Raw genomic sequence first — 22,253 nt, 5'->3', positions numbered from 1 at the left:
AGCTCCCAGGACATAATTACATGTTCATGTATTGTAGATATGAATGTAGGGTAAACATTTAATCCACTTTCTTTCATTGATTCTGACTGACGAATGTCTGTGTTGTTCAGTTGTTCATTGAATTTACATGATATTAAACCTGTTTATTGGTAACATTCTGCAGTAGGTAAATGCCGTCACGCGTGGTTCTTGAATTTGAGGGAATTGGTACTGGAAAGTCCTTGAAAGGTCCTTGAATTTGATGTTGACCAAGGTGTGGGAACCCTGAATAAAGCAAAAGCACAATAAGGAATACAGTTTTATCTAAAATTGCAACGTTTTAAACTGAATTCCTTTAAAAAGACTACTGTTCACTTATGTAACACATTTTTCAAAAACTACTAAATTATTGTAAAAATAATTCTCAGTTCTTGCTAAAAGGACCAAAGGCATTCTCAAATGAAGAATGAATGAATCTGACACCAGAAAATGTGATGTAATTTAAGAAGAAGTTGGGTTTAGAACAATGTTGATAGACTCAAGTGTTTTTTATGAACTTTCAGTTTATTTTTCTCTCAAAATCAGCTCCTCAGTTGACCTAACCTGTGCTTATTGTGTGTGCAGATTCTATACAACCAGCAAAGTGTGGAAGTGGAAGGAAACCAGAAGAGGAAGCTGATCACTCAGCTGCAGCCGGACACAGAGTACTCATTCGCTCTGACGAGTAGGGGCAACATTGCCGGTGGTCTGCAGCAACAGGTGTCCATCCGGACTGCCCCTGACCTGATCAAAACCAAGCCCACCACACATCAGGCTCAAGGTGGCAGGATGACCATCAGCCTCAGCCTGCCAAATGTCCAGACCACCGACAGGGTCAGGTGAGTAAAGCCCAGAAAAGATCGAGGCCGAGGTGTTTGCAGTTGTATTTTCCCTCAGTGTGGGATTGAGAGCAGCTTGGTTGGAGACGGTTTGTGAGAACGCAGGAAGAAGCTGGTGTGAGGGGCTAGCATAAACCAGAAATGTAAATACAACAGCATGAGCTAAAATAATTCAGCTATTTCTTTTGCAAACTTTAGCATCAAAGCTTGTTAAAATAAATAAAGAATTTTAAACTAGTTCATTGTAGGACTCTAATCTTCTCACTTTCAAAAGTTCATCCAAAAAAAACTTAGAAGATTCACATACTTTGACTTGTTGTTTTTGCTAAAAAAAATAAAATAAAACAAAAAATCAGGGAGAATGAAAGAGTAAATGCTTCATAACAAAGCCAAATATGATCCATTTGACACATTATTTAATTGTTTAAAATTTGCTTTTCATTTTAAAAGGATCTATTTTTTTATTTTATTCACTTATTTAAGTCAGTATTATACATTGTGGCAGTTTTTGCTTTTATAAAAGTCAATAAAGATGATGCAATACAATAAGCAGAAACACATTTTATTACAAAAGAGGAATAAAATAGATTAATGCAGATAGAAAATAAGAGTTGAACTTCCTTAGTTGGTTTAAAAAAGGCTTTATTTGAAACCTAAAACACCAAAATCCACAAAATCCTTTTCTAAAGCTTCAACTCTGACATTTACTTTCTGCTAGCCTTAATACAAAAAAAAATTACTGATAATAATTGAGACTTAACGTCAGGTTGAGCTGTGTTACTTTTTGACGTTGATTGTTAAAAGCGAGGTCATAAGTAAAGCTTTTCCTCCAGGTACACAGCCGCAGAGATACTTTGATGTAAGCAGAGTGCTCAGTGTTGATTGGTAAAAAGATTACAGGGCTGTCGAGGCTGGCCCAGGTCCAGCACAGATTGACAGACAAAGACTTACAGGTGATTGAGGAAGTTGAGGGGTGTGTGTTTGTATGTGTGTGTGTGAGAAGCCTTGTTATACACGTCTTTCCTCACTCCGAGTCTTGAGTGACTGTTGAATCACAGATCCGACGCCTGGAAAGAGGAGGAGAGAGGCAGCTGCTTTCGCTGTCAGCGGCGAGCTCGTTTTACAAAATGCTGCAGTGGAGAGAAAAGTTTTAGCTGAGAGGAAAACCAATCGGGGAGAACACGGGCTTGTCAACAAGGAGAGGGAGAAACGGAGCGCCAACACAAACACAATTTACACATATTTATTAGTACAGCCTGTACTCACATGTATGCTCATTCATCCACCTAACCTCCTTAGTTTGATTGACCCTTCATTCCTAAATGTCTTTCTAATGTCTTTCATTTCCCTCTACTCTGGTCTTTATGAAAACACGCACACACACACACACACAGCTACTCACATAGCTGCTCTTATTAACCTCAGGAATCCTGTGGGGATTTCTATTAGCTGAAGGCTCCCCTCACAGGGATAGAGTTTGTTCCAGCCTACGTGGCAGATGTTCTTAGTGATTAGCCTTTAATTGGAGAATGCAGTGCCAATCTGCTGGTGTCCGACCTTGGTCCAGAACCACTTGTTTAGTTCTCAAATTTTTAAATCTACCCTAACAAAGCAAAGAGTAAAAGACCGTCTCAGTGTGCAGACTGTATTATTAATCCACTTGACCCATTTTGATCCCAGCCTGTATTTGTTTTGTTCGTTTACAAAGTCTTTTTTTTTGTCTTGGCAGGTGGTACTACATTGTGGTGGTGCCGGTGACTCCATCAACGAAGCGATGGAAGAATCCAGACGAGATCACAGACCTGGATGAGGTGAGTGCCAGGCACTGACTGATTGGCTATCATCCCAGGTCAGAGTTCACAAAAAAAAAGGGTTTTCTGTTCCAACTGGGCAGGGCGTCCCTGATAGTAAGAGCTAATTAGCTTTACCCTCCTGGGCTCGGGGAGAGAACAAAAAAAAAAAAAAAAACAGATTCCAGGGCAGAGAGATTTTAAAGAGTGACTCACTCAGGTAGGTGGGGGAGGATCCTGATTGGATGCCAGGTCTGCAAACAGTGGCCGTCTGTTGAGTCACACCGTTTGCAGGATTGCATTAGTGTTGTGTAACAACTGATGTGGAGATCAACCACACTTTTTTTGTACAGTGCTCAAAAAATATAGAAATTACTCATCTGCCTTTACCAGCTTCACATTCACGGTTTTGCACAATTCATTTGAGGACAAACAATTATCTCGCCCCTATTATTCTTTTAAATAATGGCCCCTTTTGTTCATGAGGAAATTTTAACTAAACGCCAAACCTAAATATTAATAGCATGCTTTTTAAGTAAACTCCGAGGCTTGTTGATTTGAATCGTTATTGTTTAGGCTCCCTGTAGAAATAACAGGAGGGACGGAAAGGGAAAAGCGATGGGACTCCCTGAGTCATTAAACACTGCACAGGCCATTGTCTCCTCCCTCCAACATAATGATTTAATAAAGCTACATCTGGAGCAGCACACAAGACATCACTGACAGAAAACAAAATGCTGCTGGAAACACAATGCCACAGTGCTGTGTGCTCCTGCTCATTTATTAACCAGGCTGGCAGTCACACTGAGATTGTGTGCCGGAGCAAGTACTAATTGCTCACTTCGTAGCTTGGCTGCATTGTTTGCTGTTATGTCACTGTGCAAAGGGCATTTTAGCTCCCCAGTATTATTATCTCTTATAGAGCCAAAACCAGACCTGGACCAAGTAAATGGGTTTTGAGAGGTTTTTTATTATGAGAAATGAAAACTTCTAGAAAGTTAGTTGTGCTGCTGCTATTCCAAAATTCAAGGCAGTAATTGATTATTTTAGACAGTATTTGTTTGTCAAGTTGTCAGACGTGTGCATTGCTATTTTTTTCCTTTTTTTTTTTCTAAATATTTTTCACCATTTCCCCAGCTGCTCAGGTCAAATGGCGGTCCAGTCCTGAGGCGCAGACGTCACCTGGATCCCTCCAAAGCTTACATTGCTGCCAAACTGGACTCCCTGCCGACCTCCTTCATCCTGGGCGATGAGAAGCACTACAATGGCTTCCACAACAAGCCCCTGATCAGTCAACAGGAGTATCTCTGTTTTCTGCTGGCTGAACTTAAATATGAGGAGACAGACAGTGCTGCTAATTATGTAAGTCGCACACTTCTTTTGTCTACTTTTTGTCAAGGTAAAGGCCTCGTCACATTGTAAAGTTTTTGACAACTTGTGCCAACTTATGAAGAATTTCTCCAACACTGAAGATGGAATACAAAATCTTCTGAAAGCCTCTTTTGGATATATGTGACCCATCGCATCGAGGATTGATTCCAAAAGTGGAATGTGGAGAAATCGGCAGATATAGGGTTTTGATTTAAATGTCTTTAAAATTGCATTTTGTCAAAATATAATGAATTAATGCCTTATTGATGTATCATTTGAATGAACTATCTGAAATATAATCTAAAAAAAAATTTCATGCATTTTTTTGAGCAGCAGCAACAAAAAAACTGATGCTTCTGAAAAACACCTTAAATTTTTCAATTTTTCCCCTGTGAGTTAGCAATGTTTTTGTTTCTTTCCAACTGGGAAATCTTAATGTACAAATACTATTTGAGGTTTCCTCTTTATATTGACATCAGAAATGACTCAATAAATTTACATAAAAGTAGGATTCAGCCCAAACGTTAATGTGTTATCATAACCAACAAGACAAATGAAGCCATATCTCTGGATAAGTGTATGATATCAGAATAACCCTGGTATCAAAATTTAGCTTTTAAAGCCACAAATCTGAAAATGTAATTAGGTCATTTTGACCAAATTTGACTTAATCCTCATTTTAAAATGATGGGTCACATATACTTTAATGCTAATGATTATATCAAATATATAACCTATATAAGTTATTTTGTGATAACAGAACTTTTATAAGTCAGAATAAGTTGACTAAAACTTAAATGTTAATTTAGGAAATTCAATTTTGCTTCTGCATTTTTCCTTATCATAATTTTTAACATTTCTAAACCAGTAGTGGTGGCCTTTTTTTTTGCTTTTTATAGCCACCTTTTAAGAAACTGCAGCTTGTCCTGATAACGCCCTTATCAGTTGACAATAACATCAGAGATCCCGCTCTGCCATTTGTGCTAGCAGCAGGGGCCCACGCAGATGTCTTAACAATGCTAATACAAGACTTTGGGCTTTCTAAGTGGAGGCACTGTGCACTTGTCAAGCAGCACTAACATGAAGGCCCATCTCTCTATGGGATGGTCTGGGCTAAACTTCACTGCAGGAGGAATGAGAGTCTGCGATTGCTCTGGGCTCCTGCACTACCCGGGACATGCATATTCAGTAGCTGGGCCCTGGGCAGCCGGAGAAGGCAGAGAGTGTGAGTGCTCTACGTCTGAAACCAAATCCTAGACTTTTCACCTATTTCTTTCTCTTTACTGCCGCCTTTGAGCTCCTTTTTCCTTTTTCTCTGCGCCTCACTCCCTCTTCACATCCTCCTCTACCGTGAAGACAGCAGAGGAGATTGATTAGTGCGGCTGGAGTTAAGAGGGAGACGAGCGCCTGGTCACGGGGCCAAGAGAGTCTGTAAAGCAGGCTTGATTCCCCTGAAATGCTACTTTACATGTCCCCAAAGCCCCTCCTCCCCCAGTAATCCCTCACTCCTCCACTTTGAGATGGGGATGGACGTGCAAAGGAGGCCATGCTGGGCAGCTATGATATAGTTGACTTCAAAGGAGATGCCCAAATCCCATCGCTGCACAAGACTCTCACTGTACCTGCATGTTGGATGACTGCAGCTCAGAATTGGTCTCTTTCTGTACACTACACAAATTGAGGAGCACACGCTCACTTTTTGAACTGGATTGTTTTGTTTGTTCAAACTTTACTCCAGGAGCTGTTAGTTAGTGAGTTTAACCTTTTTGTTGAGAACTGATTTCGAACACTTATGCAAAATGCATGTCTTGTTTTCCAAATTTGGCAGTTTACTCTCACAGCAAATAGTGCACAAACAATGCAGTCTGATTGACTAACTGTCAATAAAACTCATTTTAATGCTGGCATGCCTCGAACCCTTCAGCTCATATCCACAATACAAAGCTGCCTCTGACTTACAGCTGCCAGGAGAGACAATTGCAGGTTTTGATGGTTCCACACTATTAGCAACATTTGCAAAAAGACAAAGTTTTACTAAACCAGTTCCTCCTCACTTCATGTTGCAGCAGCACTTTTACTGCATATTGGTTTAGAGCAGGGCTCTGCAGCCTGCAGCTCTTTGATCCCTCAGCGGCAGCTCTCTGTAGCTTTGTAATTGTTCTCCCATTTTAGGCCGTTTTATTCAAATCCTTGAACAAATCTTAGCTAGCAAAACGATGCTAATAATACGGACTGGTTAGTTTAGTTTAATAGTTAATTAGCCGGTTAGATCAACTTCCAGCAACACGATATCAACGTTTTCTAAAGTCCACCAGAAAATTCAGCATTTTTAGCACATTAAAGCTTAGGAGAAATACAGTGTATCCTAATTATTATATTGAATATATTAAATAATTACATTTTAGATTAAAATTTTATGAAAAAAATATAACTAGTCTATGTAGAGATTTCAAGTATTATAAGTAAATGCTTACTTTTGATCAAAATGTGTAAATAAATGAAAGTTTCTGCATTTAACAAAATATTTTCAGTAAGCCACAAATAAATATCAAATAAACTAGTTTATTTTTATGTTTACTTCATTTTTTATTAGGTTGAAAACCTGTGTATTTTTTTTATTTAAAGTGGAATGCTCATACAAAAACAAGGGGACGTTGAACCCCCGCTTGCATTCACTACATTCACATAACACGACATGGGTCAGGTGATGGGGCACATGACCCTCTATGAACAATAGAACTAATCAAACCTATTGTTAAGTGATGGCCCTCTTTTGCATGTGACTAACCTGTTTGTCCACCATGTGGAGGCAGTGCTTATAAGGCTGAGTTTCACCTGAAACTCATCAGACTGAAGAAGACTCTTGGAGGAGAGACGAAACGTTTCACTAAAGAAGAACCCATCCAGAGGACCTACTTCTTTTTTCGTTTTGATTTTTTTTCTACCTGGATTACTGAGATGCATCAGGACAATACTCATATTAGTAATCTGAGACAGAAACAGACAGGAATCACATAGGATTTGATATTTTATTGTTTAAATCAATGGAACTAATAATTCAATCTTCATGAAAGTTTTTTTTTTCTTTTATTTGTTCTGATGCAGAAATCCCAATAACTGTCAACAACTTGTGAAAGCTCTTTAGTTGCATCGACTAAACATTCTTGTGCTGCATTTCTATAGCACCCAAAGAGCTGTGTTGTTTTTAGTGCAAGCTTCAAATTGATTTTGAGTCTCGGGACAAACTGAAAGTGGGAGAAAGGATGCAAATGACTTTGAGAAGGTTTCAGACTCCTGGTTTAAAGAAATGTGTTTTCATTTGCACAGTCAGCTACAGCATTGATAGTTAAAAGAAAAGTTGCTGTGAGAATGATTATATAGGAAAATCATTAGTCTAATACCATAAATGAGTATCCAAGTGTGGCTACAGCTCAAACTGAGAAACGGAATCTAATTTAAATGATTGCTAGCTGGATTAACATTAGAGCTTTTGTTAATATTTGCACTCAAGAACGAAAAAAAAATTATTTAATGTGTCCTTTTACATAACTGTAGCAGCGTCATGCTTCCACAGAAAATCTCTGGAGACCTCATGTCTTTGATTAATGACATCACCGCGCACACGTTTTGAAATAAGATTTCTTCAGTTCTTGTTTCTCCCAACATGCTTTCTTGTGCGTCGCATTAACACACCAAACAATTTGGTGGCTGCTGGCAGGCTGTCATTGATTGCCGCACAAATCCCATAACTGCACTCTTTGGGTAACTCGGACACCGCAGCAGCGTTTGTGTTTTTGTCACCCCCCGCACGGCACTTGCAAACATTTATTACCAAACAACGCTGGTGCAGGAGGTAAAGTGCGCCGCAGCACCGAGCTGTTGGCAGAAGCTGCTGCAAGCGGGGTCTTCACCAGACCCAGGAGAATAAAACAACAAGTACTGGAATAAATGACTTGTGTCTTTACTAGCCTTCCTCACCACCGACCCAAACTCCCTTAGTGTAGATCAAACAAGACCGCCAGGGTTTAATAAGCCCTCGTATATCAATGGCCACAAGCAGCCGCCAGCGGTTGAAGAGGAGAAGAGAAGGAAGGGTGGCAAAGGGGGAGTAAGAGAAAATAAGGAAAAGAGAATGCGCCTTCATGTCTCCCCAGCACCCACGGCACATAAACAAGCCGGGGGAAGTGTGAAATGGGATGATAGATGCTGGGTGTGTATAAACAGTATCATTTAATGCAAAAAGAGTGAGTGAGGGAAGGAGCATGGAATACTCTGTGATGTGAAGCAGGGTGGAGGGATGGTGTTGGAGAGCGAGAAAGAAGTTTTTTTTTTTTTTGCCTAGTGTTCATTCCAGCCTGTGAAGCTCAGATGAGACAAAGTGAACCTGTCACAGAGAGGGAGATTGTGTTAATGTGTGCCTTTTTTGTGATAAGAGAAAGGTGAGGTTTTGGCAAAAACAAGAAAACCGGAACATTGTGTTCAAATGTGTTCACCACATTCCGCTGCTTGAAGTTCCGTCCAGGCATTTATATTCTTCTCACTTGCATGAAGAATTTGCTTTGTTGCAATAATTCTGTTGCTCTAGGCTCAAAACACCCATAACATTGAAGACTAGCTTCTTTTAGAATTTGAAAGGCTTTGACAAACAGTATCAAGTGGGAATTATGAAAACGAGATGGGTTTTTTTTGTGTGTGTTACAAAGCATATTCAAGTCCAACTTTTCAGGGATAGCACAGATGTAGGCAACAAATGTTCGGCTGTGCTGTGTCACATCTACTCCAGAGGAGCCTTCCTCCAGCGATGCCTGCAGTTATCTAGATTCCTTTTATTTATTTATGGTACATTTTAGTTATTTATAAGAGAGGAGCACAAAGGAACACAGAATTACAAGCGAGTGTCCAATTTATCATACAGATGCATACACGGATCAGTCATATACAAAGCACTGATAAATGAGGTGGAAAACTCTTTATTTAGTTCTGCAGGGAAAAAAAATGTAGTTTTGACTCTTACCACCAACCTGAACATTGTTGCAGAGCATTTGTGTCTTCCTACAGCAACATTTCTAACAGCAGTGACCTTTCTCATCAGGACAAAACATCTTGCAACATTTAAAAGTTTGGGCTCTGATTGATATGTTAAATCCCATCACTGGTCCTTTATGGTCAGTCATAGATTAAGTGATCAATAAAAGGATAAGCTGATTGAAAAAGTTCACAGTTGTAAAATAATAAAAATGATAAGCTGATACAAAATAAAAGTACTTTGAATATAAATTGATAAGCAGTAGGGTTGTGTAATGACAAGAATTTGGTGATACATACAAGGGTCATGATGATTTATTGCGATATATTGCGATACTGCGAGGCAATATATTGTGACACATTGCCATTTTCCCTCCAGAAATTTTTATTTTAAAAACTCACTATGTTTTATATCTTTTATATGTTTTATATTTCTTATTTAATCCATGTTTTCAATGATTAGGACAAAAATGCTAATAAATAGTTTGATAATACTGTATCTATGCGGCAGCTTTTAGATTTCTAATATTGATTTATTTAAAAAAAAAATATATATATATAGTCACCCACTGCATTAACAATAGCCAATCTTGTGCTAAAGTTCAGTAAATGAATCAAATGAAGCTGCCACAGTCCATGTTACTACGCCAATCATTTCTGTGCACTCAGTGTTTCATATGATCGTTGCATTTGGCCACTTCAGTACAGTCCCTAGGGGACACCTTTCATCTTGGCGAGGGCTGAAGGGCTTACCTGCCTGCTGGATCGTGACAGCTCTGCTTCCAGGCTGCAGTCGGGAGAAAGAGCGTCACATGTGGGACACTTTAGTTTTACTTAAAATATGGGATATCTCGACTATTAAGGGGCAGTGGGCCACCCTGCCTCATCTGATTCCAGGCTAATCTGCTCAGATTCAGCCATCAGTACAGAGTGCTAACGTTTACTCACAATGTTAACATTTGAGCTAGTGTTCTCAAGTACACCTCGCTGCAGCAGACAGTAAGGGGCGGGGTCGGGTCCGATGTGTCAGACCCATACCATATTTGGAAGTAGCGATACCATATTTGGAAGTAGCGATACCATATTTGGAAGTAGCGTCATTGCACTCCAGAAATGAAGGGGGCGCCATTTCCTGTACCAGGTTAACCTGAGACATTAAACCTCTGGGGTTATCTTTTAGAGTTTGAGGTCTGGGGGATGGATATAAACGAATCAAGGGTTAACCTGAGGTTTCAAATTTGTGGGGTTAAAATGAGGTCATTTAACGCTACTTGCAAATATGGTATGTGTCTGACACATCGGACCCGACCCCGCCCCTTACTGTTTGCTGCAGCAAGGTGCCTCTCAGTGTTCTCCTCAGGAGTGGAGGAGCCAAATGGCTGGCTGACTGCTGCCAACTAGTGTCAGGAGACTAAATTACAACACAAAAATTAACCACTGGTACGAAAGTTTACATTTTAAGTCACGACTGCAAGTGGGTGCAGCCAGAAGCTAATGCTGTTTGAGGGTGGGGGGCTTGGCATGGAAAAACTTGAGAACCCTTTCTTTAGAGAATCGATACAGTATCGAGAAATGACATATAGTGATATTTCAGTATAACAGATTTTCTTATACCCCTAATATGCACAAATTTAAAAAAAAATTAGTATTAGGCCATAATTTGACTAGGAGTTAATTAGGAGTCATTTAACTTGAGTTTTAAAGATTCATTTTAAAAATCCTGCATCTTCCTAAAACCAAAAGGCAGATTATGTGTTTGATTCTGAATATCTTTTGTTAAAAAAGACTAGATAATTTTACATGTTCCTTCAGTTGCTTCATGACAAGTTCTTCAAATAGCAGTTTGGTATTCAGATTGCTTGAAAGCATGACTAAGAGCAGTTTCTGGTCCTGAATGGTGGAAGGGACGTCAGAGGGCAAAAGTAAGTGCAGAACAGAGCATAAGGAAAGAACTCAGGGACAAAGGAGAGGGGTCATCACAAAGGATTCATCAGACTAGACAGCACATTTCTGTTCCATATAGATAAAGACAGACTATCTCCCTCACTTTTTGTACCTCGTATTTTTTGGTCTCCTCACCCTCCCGCTCTGGCTTTCACTATGCCATTGCAGCATGGAGGAACGTGTGGGCTCCTCAGCCTCCCCGGGGATGGCAGAGTGAGCTGCAGATACATAACAGGCGTCTCCGCGTGTTTGTTTGTCTGGCGCACGCCCTGCGGCTTATTTAAGCCATTTTTGGAGAGGCGGGGAGCTAGCTGGGTCAACGATGAATTGAAACAAGCGTGCCTGCGCCGCGCGGAGCAGATCCCTGCGTTCGGGGGCTGGCAGAGCGGTGGCTGACTGAAGAGGCTGCGTAGCCCACAGGCCTAGATAGCACGTTGGATATCTGCTGCTGCCATGACACCTCTGCCACACTCTCCCTCTCTGTCTCTTCCTCAGTCATCTCTCATCGCCCACTCCCTCTTGTGTTCACTTACTGTGTCTCAGACAAACACTTGGACTCATACACACACACACACACACACACGCACGCACACACACACAGGCACACACTTCAGCGGCTGCAACCTAGACAAACAGATTCACTTGTAGAGGCTCAGAGGAGTTTGACAAAAGGTTTTGACAAACCGATGTTCCACGTATGCTCACTCTAACACATACACACTTACAGAAATAACCAAACACTTGCAGTCGTTCATTCAGAACTGAATTGCCGTATACGTGCTGCTTTCTTTGCTGCCTCCTCTCACCTGGTTTTACCAGAACTTTATCAAATCTCTGTCCAATATCCAATTTATTTTCTGCATTTTGATTGTCTCATAAAATCTGTTTAGGTCCAGTGCTCAAAACTTTTAAACAGCTCTGTGATTCCTTTTCTTATTTCAATAGAGAAAAATTCTTAGCTAAATTAGCTGAAAATGAGTTTTGAATTGCAGATAATCTGAAATAAGCATGAGACTGACTCAATAAAATGGATTACTACTACTTCTTTTGGCACTCGAGTTTCAAACACTTGAAGAAGCTTATTGACTGTCTGAGTTCCAGATCAAAAGATACGACTATGATGAAGCTATGATAGGGTTACAGCTTGTGATTGTTTCAGTTGTTGCTGATGACAGCTAAATTTGAGGCACAAATAAGATCAATTTCCATGAATTCCACACATATTTGCTTGTAAAATGAATCTGCAACTTCACAATTGCAAATAAAGATAATCTGCTAGTGTAGCACATGAGGAGTATAAAAATATTGTGAATTTTTTACATTAGAGTTGTTGTTTTTTTTTTTTTGCCACTTCAGTAGAAAACAAAACTGAATGTTAGTTTCTTAATTTCTGCATCATCAGTGGCTTTTTTTAATACTATAGTAAAGAAGGAAAAGAAAAAGTTGAAGAGAAATATAAGAACAGTAAAAAGAGAAACAGATAGAAATTATATAACGTGAAATGAACACTACATTAGAGTTAATTGATTAACTGATTTTATTTAAATGGGACAGTACATCTTAATAAAGGCACAATGTTGTCGTAAATATACCGGATTTAGCAAAATGCTCATTTCCATCTGTAGTCCCATAAAACAAACATTCATACAAGTTTAAACATAAAAATCACAATAAAAACTGTATATACAGTTAGAAACATCTATTTTAAGAGATTTATACCAAAAATGCTAATTTAAAATAAATATATTTACAAAAATATTTCTCAAAAATAAACATGAAATTCCTCAAAGATACATGCATTCAAAAAGCTTGCCACAGTCGGGGCCTTTTTAAACTGGTGCACATGAACAACTTCAGATCATCCAAGAGCACAAGTACATTTTTGCAGCCACACATGATGTGGAAACCATACTATAATTACCTCTTATAGTTTAGTGTTTCCTCAACCTGAATTTAAAATACAGTAAGAAAATCTTCAGCCTTAGCGTGAATATGTGCGTTGAATTTTCATCAGCTGCAGAGGCATTTCAGATCTCAGAAGTGCTGTTCAACAGGGGTCAAAAATACAAAGCTTAATACCTGAACGTTATCTACTCTGGCCATCCATACTTAAAAGCGTAGGGATTGCACGTAACGAAAGTGAACCTCTCATGACCCGTTCCTGTCCAAAAGTACACACAGAAAGACACAATAATTCAAGTTGTAAGAGATCTACTAATGTCTCTCACTGTCTGACTCACTCTCAGACTCACACATTCCTTCACAGCACCACTGCCTCTTTGTGATACTGCTCTGCGAGGGCAGAAGCATTATTAGCTGCGTGACTGAGCTTTTATCAGATATTAGGGCCGTTCAAATGGATGATCCCACTACATCGCCGTGACCAACAGACAAAAAGCTCTCTCTTTTTTGTTCAGACCTCTCCCTGCTCTTCCTCTCTTATCCGTCTCTGAAAGAACAGCTGCAGTTATTTGTTACTATGGCCAAAAAAAAAAAGGGAACATTTTCCCAGGATTCCCTGCAGGGTTACGTCCCTAAGCCTCTTTTGGGCCCTCCAGAAAGAACAGGAAGCCTCGAGGTGTCGTCACACTAGCAGCGTTCCTTTGCAGTGCTGCTTCTCTTTGCTCTTAGATAATAGGTTCCTCCCAAAAGCACAGCAAACTCATCTCACAGTGTGTGTTTGTATGTGCGAGAGGAAAAGATAAATGGAAATGCTGCTGCAAGCTACCGCTGTTATATGAAAATGTGAATCTTTTCACTTTCCTGCTTGAGTTATCTCGCGTCTGTGCCTAATATCAGTGCACGCTGGTTTGCACGTACACGATTGAGACATGCTGTAAGGCGCACACACCCATAATGTAAATTTTTTCCGGCAGTTGCCCAAGAGTATAAGAGATACCAGCACTATATGACAGAGCGCAGGACTCTTTGAGCTCATCTCAGCTTATCTTTCCAATTAATATCTGCCTGTGTGCCAAAGAGCGGGCTACTGTGCAGCTAATGATGCGGATTACTGCTGCCTGCTGCCCCACCACTCCTGCTGCATGCTGGGAGCCCAATTCCCTTCGAGGTCTGCGATCTGTCACCCATACCCCTCAGTGCACCCCGCTCCCTTCCCCTACCTGCATATCCTATCAACATTCAATAGGCGGCATGCTGAGCTCTAATGACAGATGCCGCACACCTCCCTCTCTCTCATCTGTCAGCTAGCTCTCCTCAGTTATTCTCCCTTTTTGCGACTCCTTTTTTTAAACATCATCCTGCATCGCTTTGTCAACTCATTCCTCAAAAAAAAACCTCTCACTCTCACACACCTACGTGCCTCCGCTCCAGCCCTCCCCCTCCGTCATTTAGAGACGATAAGTGGGAAGATGTCTCATTTACAACCAAGGTGGAAACGCACCCTTACCGTCACCTCTCTCTTCCCCTCCTCCTGCGTCACGGTGTGAACACTAATGAAGAAGAGACGAGTCCTCGTCCGTGCCCCCATTTATCTCAGCGAACTAAGACATGCGCACTCATCCACACCTTTCTGTCTTTACCACTCGCACTTACTTGTCTAACGCTCACTCCGTCATCAGCCGTCTCAGTCTCCTCAAACTGAAATTCTTTAATAGAAAAAAAAATAATCTCAGTAGCCAAGATGGTTGTTTTTCATAAGGAAGTGTCATTTGGGTTTGGCGCTCTTTGTTGCAGGTTGTTTTGCTTCATCCTTAAAGGGATCCCTGATTAGTTGTAACATTAGACTTTATTTGATAAACGTATATTTTAACTGTAAAATAAAGACTGTAAAAATACTGTAGGCTGTTTAGTTTTTAAAATTTTTAAAAATATGTTTTAACACGGATGGAGCCATTTTATTTACACACCTAGCATTCTGGGTAAATGATGACGTGGATAGGTCCTCGGTGCGAGGCTGCTAGCGAGCTTTATCCACCTTGAAGGTTAATCTTGGACAATATCTGATGATCGACTCTTTTAAATGAAACCAGAGCGTTGACAGAGGAGAAGGTAGAAATGACTCAGTCTGTAACTGAAAATATGGATGGAGGACAACAGAGCTGCTTCATGGAAGAAGAACCTCAGCTTAGCCTGTTAGCAATTCCGCTAGCGCCAACACTATATTGCCTTATATGTATTAGCTTGGTGCTAGCACGACAAACTAACAAGCTAAACTGAGGTCCTCCATCCATATTTTCAGTTGCAGCTGAGTCATTTTTGCGTTCCCCTCTCTGTCATGTGGATGGAGGACCTCAGTGATGAGAGGAGAATGTGTAGCACTGAGCTAATACATATATATGCTGATAGCGTCGGGGCTAACGCTAAAGCTAACAGGCTAAACTGAGGTTCTTCTTCCATGAAGCAGCTCTGTTGTCCTCCATTCATATTTTCAGTTACAGGCTGAGTCATTTCTACCTTCTCCTCTCTGTCAACGCTCTCTGGTTTCATTTAAAAGAGTCGATCATCAGATATTGTCCAAGATTAACCTTCAGGGTGGATATAGCGCACTAGCAAACCTCGCACCGAGGACCTATCCACGTCATCATTTACCCAGAATGCTTTGTGTGTAAATAAAATGGCCCCATCCTTGTAATTTAATTTTAAACCTTTAGTTTAAAAAATTATAAAAACTGAACATCCTACAAATTTTTACAGTCTTTATTTTACAGTTAAAATATATGTTTATTAAATAAGTCTAATGTTACAACTAATCATGGATCCCTTTAATAGAAAAAAATCATCTCAGTAGCCAAGATGGTTGTTTTTCACGAAAGTGTCATTTGGGTTTGGTGCTCTTTGTTGCAGGTTGTCTTGCTCCATCCTTAAAGTGTGTCCCATTACTAAAATAGCATAAGAAGAAATCTGCAGCGCATACAGTTACTCTAGCAACAGAAAGAGCTGTATGATACAATTCTGTCACTCTCTTTCTGTCCTTAGTGTCTGACTTGACAAGACAAACCCCTTTGGGAATAAATTATGTTATAACAGGAAAACTTTGCACATGTTGTTTGTTTTCAGTCTGAAGAAACTCGGCTCTCATGTAGCGTAATTTTACCTTTTCTGTTTTCTTTTACAGATGACTTTTTCAGCCAGTCCCTACTCAGACCTGATCCAGATCAAGCCTGCAGAACACGGGATGGATCAGCCTGAAATGTTGTGGGTCATGGGGCCGGTACTAGCAGTGATCGTCATCATCATCATTGTGATCGCCATCCTTCTGTTTAAAAAGTACAACTTCCTGCTTGTGTTTATGTTTGACGTTTTTTGTTGGTTTGAGGTGAAACTGCAGTGGCACTGATGATTGTAGATTTCTCCTGGTTGCATCAGGAATGGAAATGAGATGCTGGCTCCTCACAATCCAAACAATAACACCCAGTTTCCTTACCACAGTATACAGTGTGATGGGAAAAGAATTGATTTGTAACTCAGACAAAAGATTCTGGCCCAGTTGGCTGTTGTCAACAATACTATGTGAAGTGTCAGAAGAATTGGCAGCTGACATAGCCGCTCTAATAAAATCACAGCTTGGCTGTCAAATGCTCTTAGATAGGAGTGAAAAATGTGTTTCGGCAACACTGTTGGTCATTTTAAATCAGAAACAGAAGGCTGCAGCAGAGGGCTTAGCTAAAAGCTCAGTCAATATCTCCTTAAAGCACTTGAGCGGGCTCTGCACAGTATGCCGTGATTACAAACAGACCAACAAAATGCTCTGGAGGTTCAGACAAACAAGGAATTGTACCGCTTGGAGTAAAACAGTTTCATGATCGGGTCTTAATTTAACAATACTTTCAGTTCAATTCAAAAAATGTATTAATTTCATTAAAAATGAACTATATACAATAAAAACAAAGAAAATACACAAATCAAAATAAAATGAAAGGTAACAGAAAAAGAATAAATCTTATAATGTCTGCCCTTTTTATCCCCAGAATTTATTCAAATGAAGCATAGTTTACAATCAAACAAAACATAATTTACTTGATTATCTGTGGTTGTTAAAATATACATTTTTGTATCCTGTTCTTATGCTTCTAGGTAAAACAGCTCTATGATTTATAGGTTTGTAAAATAATTGCATTTAGGTTTCATTTTGTTTCTGTTTCTTTAAATTCTTTGTCACAGTAAAGTTTTTTAATTGTATATATATCAAATGATTAATGGGCCAATTTCACCAACGTTCAACCCAAATAAATTACGTGTTGCTGATGAAATTAAGCTAAAATGAATACTTGTTTTTCAGTATTTTCAAATAGTTTCATATTTTTTTTTTACATTAACTGATTTTTTTTATAAATAATTATGTTTTTCTACACTTCTTTTATGACCCATTAGTACCAGTGTAGCGTCTTTCAGCAGAGGAACGTAATTAAAACGTTAATGTGATTTGGACATTATAAAGATACCATTTCAACAGAAATCTATTACCAGCAAACCATTATTTACTCATCTTTGCTTCGCCCTGATTAAGTCCCACATTCTGTCTTGCCCTGGCAGCTCCATTACAGATTCTGCATTTCACATGGTACCTGTTCTCCAACCTGCCATCCACAGAATGTGCAGCCGCTGTCTCCAGTGGACTTAAGAAGCCGCTGGTTAATAATAGGCCTTGAGACAGCTCACTGCTGAGCAGCACATCCTCTGTCTGAAAGTCCTTTCTCTGTGTAGATAGAGATTGACAGAAGGGACTGTAGGGAGGAGGCTGTGTGCCCTTTTCACTGTGTACTGGCAGTAAATGTGCATAGAAATAATCACAAAGTAGCTCTGGTTGCTACTGGTACCTGCAGAGTCACCAAGACCAACCATCAGCAAATAATGATGAAACTGTTCTCAAAAGCCTCGGGCAATTATTTGAATTTTTTTTCTTCTGTTCATACAAATTTTTGGCTGAGATTTTTAGATGGCAAAGGTTTAGAACAAAATATATGCAGAAATAAGATAAGTTCATGGGTAGGAAGTACACATTAACTCCTCCCCTTTTTATCTTTTTTTTTGCCCCTATAAATGCAGCAAACAGGAAAGGTGGGTAACATTAATTCTAACTTCATGTATCCATCTCATTCGTGTTGTGAAATTGGTGTCCATGTGTTCATTGGGTTGCAGAGTTGGCTCCCTCTCTGCTTTAAAAAAACAACAACAACAAAACCTTTAAGTAGCGTTAAAAACTGTCCAGGCTGATTTGGACAAGACGTGTAAGACAGGAGAGGCAGCGGACTCTGTAATCCTTGGTGACTGAGGTCGGGGGAACTCCCGGGTCACGTTCATGTTCCAGTGCATGTTCCACATCTAGTGCCAGTGTTCCTGCTCAGATTGTCCTATCTGCCATGTTTTGTATCCATGCTGTGTTTCATTATCCAGCAAGTGACAGTGCGTCCCTTCAAGATTGGCCCCATCTGAATATGCCAAGGCATCACCTGCTGCTGAATGGGCCATTGTGAAGTAAATGCCAGCCGGGGAAACTGTTCAAAAAGACATGTTCCCGTCTTTTTAAGCTGACATTTTCCACCGAGACTCATGCCTTCACTTTTAGGCTATTTTTTTTTCTTTCTCTGCCTCCTCATGGCAGGAGTTTTAACAAAGGGCCCTGTTCTACCCTCATTACCGACAACCTTTACTTCACACAAGCACTCGCGTTAAATACGTGTGCGTGTGTGTGTGTTCTCGCACGTCTTCAACCTCATTTCAAGCAGGAGATTAATAAGCCCACAGGGTTTTCTGCCATGTTTACTTTGGGCCAGCAGTAAAGCGATGTGCAGATTGCCATCTGATTGGGTCAGAGGGATACATGAGACGTGTAGAGAACAGATCACAGATGCCAAACTCCTACCCCCTCCCTCAGCCCATCCCGGACCCTGTGGTGATCTCTGGGAAAACTGGACACGGTCCGGCTCAGCGCTCGGCTGGAGAAGAAGAGATGCTTGTCAAAGATTAGCCGTCACGCCGCTCATATTAACTTAAGCCCCCCGCAGCACCAGATAACAGGTGGCGGTCAGGCCCTGGTTCCAGCAGCTGAGGGTGGACCAGGTTAAGGCTGCATGTGCACCACCGGCTTTGTGTATTCTCGCCACGACATGCCTCGACAGAAGGCCCTGCTCCTTCTTAAAACCGTGCTCGCCACTTGCAAATGGAGTGCAATGAGATGTGAAATTTCCACAGGGCGCCTCGACGCTTCTTTCTGCCCATTTCCATTTGCCGTCAGGAGGTTTGTGAGTTTTGCAGCTGTACGTGTGCGAGCCTGTGTGTGCATCAGTGTGTGTGTTAACAGATGCTCCCTGTTGGGACACAGGCGGGCTGCGTTTGCGGTTACTTTCTCCGCCTGATGGACGGACCTATGGTCGGCTGAGCTGAGCCGGTCCAAGCTGCGCGGTTCTGTTCTGCGCTGTGCTAGACGCGGCTAGGCCAGGCCTGGCAGCACAGGTGCTGCAGAACTGCTCTAATTATCCAGTGTTGTGCCACCCAGCTGATGAGCTAATTACAGCAGCCGCCTGTTTTCCTCTCAATCTGGAAAGCCAGTAAACACAATGTGTTGTTAGCGCACACATACACAGCAGTAGAGAGAAACACACAGTTAAATCTTTCCAAACACATACTCGTGTTCCCCACACAACAGCTGTCACCTACCCAGCAACAAACCCAACCTAGCCCACTCCAGCAAAATTATAGTGTTTCTTCAAACGCATTAAATTCAAGTTTTTCTCAAATTAATGGGGATAAGACCCTCGTATGTACCGTCTCTTGGATTTCAGGTCCTCAGAACATGTTTCGAGAGCCATTAAATGTGCTATCAACCTCATCAAGTGTGCGAATGAGTCAAAGTGTGTGCAGAGAGTAATAATTGATGTCATCTTAAATCATCCTGTCATTTCTACTCTCCGTTTGCTTGCAGAACCAGTCACTAAGTTAGCACGCCTGTATTAAGCACGAGACAGTCTGAGTGTGGTGTAATTATTGCCGTATTGTGTGTTTCTTCCACCTCAGAAAGCGAGCATCGCCCTTACCAAAAGATGAGCACTCAGGTGGAGTGAAAGACTCTTTGTTAGCCAACTCTTCTGATCCTGTGGAGATGAGAAGACTCAACTACCAAACTCCAGGTAATGGATAGTCTAATAATCATTTATGCATTATTGTAAAGTTTAGTTAAAGTTTGCTCTGTTTCCTATAAAATACTTGTGTGTAAAATTGTAATTGAGGAATGTTTGTTTGTTGCATGCAGAATTCCATTAATCAGGGGTTTCCAAGGTTGAAAAATTGTTGCTTTGGTAGGTGTGCAGCCCACTCCTGTTTGGAAGATTTGGGATAGCTGTATGCTAAGCCAGTCTGGAACTTAATAATCCAGGAGTGACCCTAATCTGAGCCTCTCATATTCAGATCCGGATCACTCAAAATAAAAACCAAGGCACATCTTTGATTAGTTAAGTTTGTTAACTTTTGGCTTGTACTGCTAAAGGATGATTGAAAGACCCAGAGCCAAACTCATTCCATAACAAAGCTGCATTTTATGTTTAAATAAACATAATGAGCCAAAAAAAGAGGCTGTAATGTAGGACATAGTAGTTAAATTTTATTCTGGCTCATACTAAAATTTATACATCAGTCATTGTAACTAAATAACATTACATCAGCCTCCACATATTCAAAATGGTCGGTTTGATGATAAATATAGGAACATACAGTATGTGAGAGGTGGTTAAATTGTGTAAAATGTCAGGATACAAATTACTGCAGCTATTACTAGTGTATTGTTCATAATAAAAATGCATAGTAACATTTTTCGTTCTTTATAACTGAAGATAAATATCTAAAAAACTTGAAACTTCAATAATAAATGTTGTTTTCAAGATTTCTTTTTCTAAACTCAGCCAAACTCTGCAGAAGCTTTTCGGAGCAGCTCTCCTGTGTGGAGAATAGAAAGTCTCCCTCAGTCGTTTGATGGATTTCTCTGTTAAGTTGTGGTATTTGTGGATCTTTTCTGTTTGTTTGTGGTTTGTAGCTGCTATAACTGTTTGAACTCCACGTCCTGCTCGCTTTGTCATTTATCACAACTCTGGTAATTTGATCAATGGGGGAAAAAAACGGTCTTTTAAGCAAAACTAAAGTATTTATTTTGGTCATCATACCTAGCTGACAGTATCGGTGGAGTCAGGCTGACAGATTTCAGATTCTGTCCACACACAGCTGGGAAGTAGGTGGGTAGGAGAAGAGGGGGACTTGTATCGGGGTGCTCATCTCAGCATCAGACTCCTTCCTATTTCCTCCTGATCTTCTTCCTCCTTCCCTGGTCCTCACTCCTCCTCCCTCTATGAGTTCGTTTCATTCACCCCCCCCCCCCCAACCCCAGCTGGTAATGAGTCCTGCTGCCTCTGATGTCAAGGTGAGCCAGGCCGAGGGAACAATGGAGCTGAGAGAAAATGTCAGCCCTGGTGCACGCGGATGTGTATGTGTGTGTGTTTTTCCTCTTTTGTGTGTGAGTATGTGTGTATCCCTTCTCACGGGTTATTAAAGATCCCATTTGCCGTACACACACACACACAACCCTTTGAACTCCTGCAGTGGAATTAAGCAGTGCTGCTGCTCTAAAAGAGCCCGGTTCTGCCATCCTCCCACTCTGCCTCTCTCAGCTTTTGTCTTCCATTTCCCCCTGTAGGGTAATCTCTTTTTCTTTCCTCTCATTCTCTCCCTCCTCACTCTCTCTGTACGTCAACACTTATTTCCTTCTTTTTCCTTCCTTACCACCTCTCTGTTTTGCTTCAAGTGTGGTGCTTATTGAGAATCACAGAGGCTCTTGTCTAGATCGTGAAATCGTACGAGACTTCAAGCTTGAACTGAGTGAATATTGAGCAGCCTTTTCCTTTATCCTCCTGCTCTTTCTGCATTTAATTCATCCCCAGCAGGTGAACACTTCTGCTCTGATTCTTATTGTTGTTGAGTCATCTAACCAACAACAGCTCGTGTCTCCAGCATGTTTTTTAAAAGGTTTTTTTTTTTTTTTACTTTTAAAGACTCCAGCAGTGTAAATGTAGTTTCTTGACTGAAATACCAGATTTATCTCAGATGGACTTTGTTCAGATTGTGTTTGCAAATATCTAATGTCTAATTTAAATCAGCATTCTTGCCATTTTTACATTGAGTGGTCACAGCACTCAGACGCTTTTTGCTTTTTTTGTTTTCCTGTCAAGGGAAATTTATTTTATATAAGCTGAATTGTAGTTTGACCACTTATTCTAATAATAATAATAATAATAATAATAATAATAATAATAATAATAAT

General features: G+C 40.4%; 1 protein-coding gene across 18 annotated transcripts in view; it reads left to right on the top strand.

Moving 5' to 3' along the window:
- LOC106516884 (receptor-type tyrosine-protein phosphatase F) overlaps positions 1 to 22,253 on the top strand; it is a 189,641-nt gene that overhangs the window by 133,623 nt on the left and 33,765 nt on the right. For 12 of the 18 annotated variants that reach the window (XM_014007452.1, XM_014007456.1, XM_014007454.1 and 9 more), the window contains 6 exons: positions 604 to 857; positions 2,587 to 2,668; positions 3,785 to 4,009; positions 16,065 to 16,216; positions 17,996 to 18,007; positions 19,964 to 20,076. In XM_014007452.1, coding sequence (XP_013862906.1) covers positions 604 to 857; positions 2,587 to 2,668; positions 3,785 to 4,009; positions 16,065 to 16,216; positions 17,996 to 18,007; positions 19,964 to 20,076 — 838 coding nt within the window. The remainder of the gene's footprint in view (positions 1 to 603; positions 858 to 2,586; positions 2,669 to 3,784; positions 4,010 to 16,064; positions 16,217 to 17,995; positions 18,008 to 19,963; positions 20,077 to 22,253) is intronic. The other 6 variants (XM_014007455.1, XM_014007470.1, XM_014007460.1 and 3 more) reach the window with 1 other exon arrangement.

The sequence above is a fragment of the Austrofundulus limnaeus genome, unplaced genomic scaffold (assembly GCF_001266775.1).
Source record: "Austrofundulus limnaeus strain Quisiro unplaced genomic scaffold, Austrofundulus_limnaeus-1.0 Scaffold42, whole genome shotgun sequence".
NCBI lineage: Eukaryota > Metazoa > Chordata > Actinopteri > Cyprinodontiformes > Rivulidae > Austrofundulus > Austrofundulus limnaeus.
The sequence above is the reverse complement of the archived record's forward strand: the minus strand, read 5'-3'. Positions and strand labels throughout refer to the sequence as shown.